Source organism: Egretta garzetta, unplaced genomic scaffold, assembly GCF_000687185.1.
Source record: "Egretta garzetta isolate BGI_Z169 unplaced genomic scaffold, ASM68718v1 scaffold160, whole genome shotgun sequence".
Classification (NCBI taxonomy): Eukaryota; Metazoa; Chordata; class Aves; order Pelecaniformes; family Ardeidae; genus Egretta; species Egretta garzetta.
In genome coordinates this window covers 10822-13504 of record NW_009258378.1, presented here as the reverse complement: position 1 = coordinate 13504, position 2683 = coordinate 10822, and the positions used below count along the sequence as shown (strand labels likewise).

At 36.2% G+C, this 2683-nt stretch overlaps 1 protein-coding gene across 1 annotated transcript in view; it reads left to right on the top strand.

The window, feature by feature from the left end:
* The window catches only part of RAB12 (RAB12, member RAS oncogene family), a gene marked incomplete at its 5' end in the record, with an annotated part of 11241 nt that extends 8831 nt beyond the window's left edge, over nt 1–2410 (top strand). Inside the window, 2 exons of the mRNA XM_009640453.2 lie at nt 775–879; nt 1394–2410. Of these exons, the coding sequence (XP_009638748.1) occupies nt 775–879; nt 1394–1507 (219 nt within the window). The remainder of the gene's footprint in view (nt 1–774; nt 880–1393) is intronic.
* Between the last annotated feature and the right edge of the window lie 273 nt (nt 2411–2683).

Sequence of the window (2683 nt, the reverse complement as noted above, 5' to 3'; positions counted from 1 at the left end):
GACCTAAAGAAAGTAAACCACAAGTTGGCTTACACTAGACAGTAGTGCAGGGGATAATCCTTTTTGGGCTCTGAAAGAAGATATAGCGAAGGCTTGAATCACAAATGGACATATCTCTACTCAGGACATCTTTGTGAGCCTTCTTCCAGAAGTTTGCTTTTCAGTAGTATTTTAGGACAGGCAACAGCCCTGCTTGATTACTTACCTCACCTTTGTTTTCATGTTTCTTGTGTTCTCTTCCAACTCCAGAAGTGGTAAGGAACCTGACAAGAGAGTATGTTTTAGCATAGCACACATAGGACCATCTTGGTCAGGACACTATCGGTATGGACGTATAACAACTATTTTCCTTCAGCTGCCCATCATGCATTTGGAAAGAAAGCATTTTCTGTTAGAGAGTTGAGGCTTGTTCTAACATCTGAACTTCCCTTTTCTGCATTTTAATACTAAGGTTGAAATTAACTCTTCTGAAAAGTTCATACTTTTTGGCAATCTGCAGCGATCCACATCAACTGAAGACATGAATTTCTCAGATTTAAGTCTGGAAAAATACAGCACACTTTTCCAGTAAACCATTTTTAAGTGAAATTTAGCTGTTCATGCCAATATTTGCTGTACCTTGGAGATTCAGGATTATTAATTGAACTAGACTTGAGTCACAGATTTGGGGAAAGTTGTGGGGGTTTTTTAAAGGTTTTATGAGGAGTGTATATTTGTTGTTTGTTGCTACTTGTGCATATATTCATGTAGTAATTTTATTTTCTCGTCCATCAGTTTGCACAGCAAATAACTGGGATGCGGTTCTGTGAAGCAAGTGCCAAGGATAATTTTAATGTGGATGAAATATTTCTAAAACTTGTTGATGACATTCTGAAAAAGGTAAAATACTCAGGTGGTAGTTCCTCTGACCACATAAATGGTCAGTGTTTAAATAATGACTGCAGGTACTTCTTGGGAGGATATAGCGGGTGAGTGCACACGGTCAGGTGAAATTTTTGGTTAATGGGTAGTGGGCATGGTGTAGTTCGCAGACTCTGCTGAACACCACAGTTTTTAAATACTGCTGTTGAATTTGGTAAACATCTGCTCCTCTTTGCTATACTTCCTCTTTCCTATAACTTCACTCTATATCAGCAGCTGACTGTACGTTTGCCTGCTTTTGTTTGCGAGCAGTTCTGTTGTAATTTGTTCAGGTAGCATCTTTATTTTGACAATGTCTTGTAACGTTTTTCTGAAAGAAATTCTTAACAAAACTTAATCAAATGTAGTTTACTAATAAGAACCAAAAGATCCTTAAATTGTGGTTTTGGCTGAGAGTGAACTCTTGAAACGAGCTCTTTATGCTGAGTTCTACACAGATGACTGTTTACAGATGATTTTTCTTTTTTTTAAGATGCCACTGGATGTTATAAGAAATGAGTTGTCCAACAGTATCCTGTCCCTGCAACCAGAGCCAGAAATCCCACCAGAACTGCCTCCTCCAAGGCCACATGTCCGTTGCTGTTGACTTGTTATTCCATACAGAGTGAAAAATAGGAGTGGGAGGGTAAAGGAAGTATCTGTACTACTCTGCACTACAATCATTTGGCAGTTTCTTGTTGCACTTTGTTATTCGAGTCAGAGCTACACACTAACTTGTAAATATGCAAATATGCAATCCTGTGTAGGATTCAGCTATAACATTTAATTATTACCCCTCTCCCTCACAATGATGTTTCATTCATTGCCCCAGTGTTATAAATACTGTACAGTCAGTGGGGGTTTACCACACTTCCAGTCGAGGAGGAGGAGAAATTAAATCTATACCTATTCTTGACATAAATGTTGTAATAGTTCTTGTTATTATAAACAGGCAGGCAGAAGCTCTTCTGGTATGAAGATAAGTATATGGTGCTTTGCTAACTATTTTAAAGACAAATTTTTTAAAAACAGAGGACTTTATGTACAAAGCTTCCATAATCAGCATTATGTTTCCTTTTAATGTAGTGAAACCATTTTTGGCTGTAGCATCCTCTGCTGACTGGATTTATTGAAAAGCTAAGTTTAATTTTTGGCAGTCTTCTATTTATTTTGTTTAATGCTGCACCCTTTCTTTGTGTACCAAGACATCACATCTGGTGCAGATCTAAGATTGCACTCTGAAATAGCATATATAATTTTCTGCGTAAGCATAAACTTGGTTGCGAGAATCATTAAGTTTCAATAAAAGAATGGAGATATATTTGAGCTCTAAAAGAAGGTATAAAAAGTAATGCTGCTGTCCTAGACAAACTCTTAAAAAAAAAAAAAAATTAAGATGATACATTTTCCTATGTTAAGGAATATATATGTGTATTTGTCTGGACATCTGTAGGGTTGGGGGGAAGGGAACCTAAGGTAAAATTATTTTCTTTCCTAATGATGGAAATTATTCCCATCAAGCAAATACTGTGTTAGGTTTTTGTCTGATAATGAATTTGTGAATTATATCTTTGGTATATCTTTTATTAAAATGCACTGTTTAGTTTAGCTGTGGTAAATCAGTAGTTACATATTTGAATAACTTGGTGTGTCCTGAATGTTGTGGTATTGAAAAACATTGTGGTCTTTCTAAACTAATGAAGTGCAAATAAAATTTTGTATTTATGAATGAGAATGGAACTGCACCTGTTATTAGAATGGCAAGTATCAAATGATGGGTAAA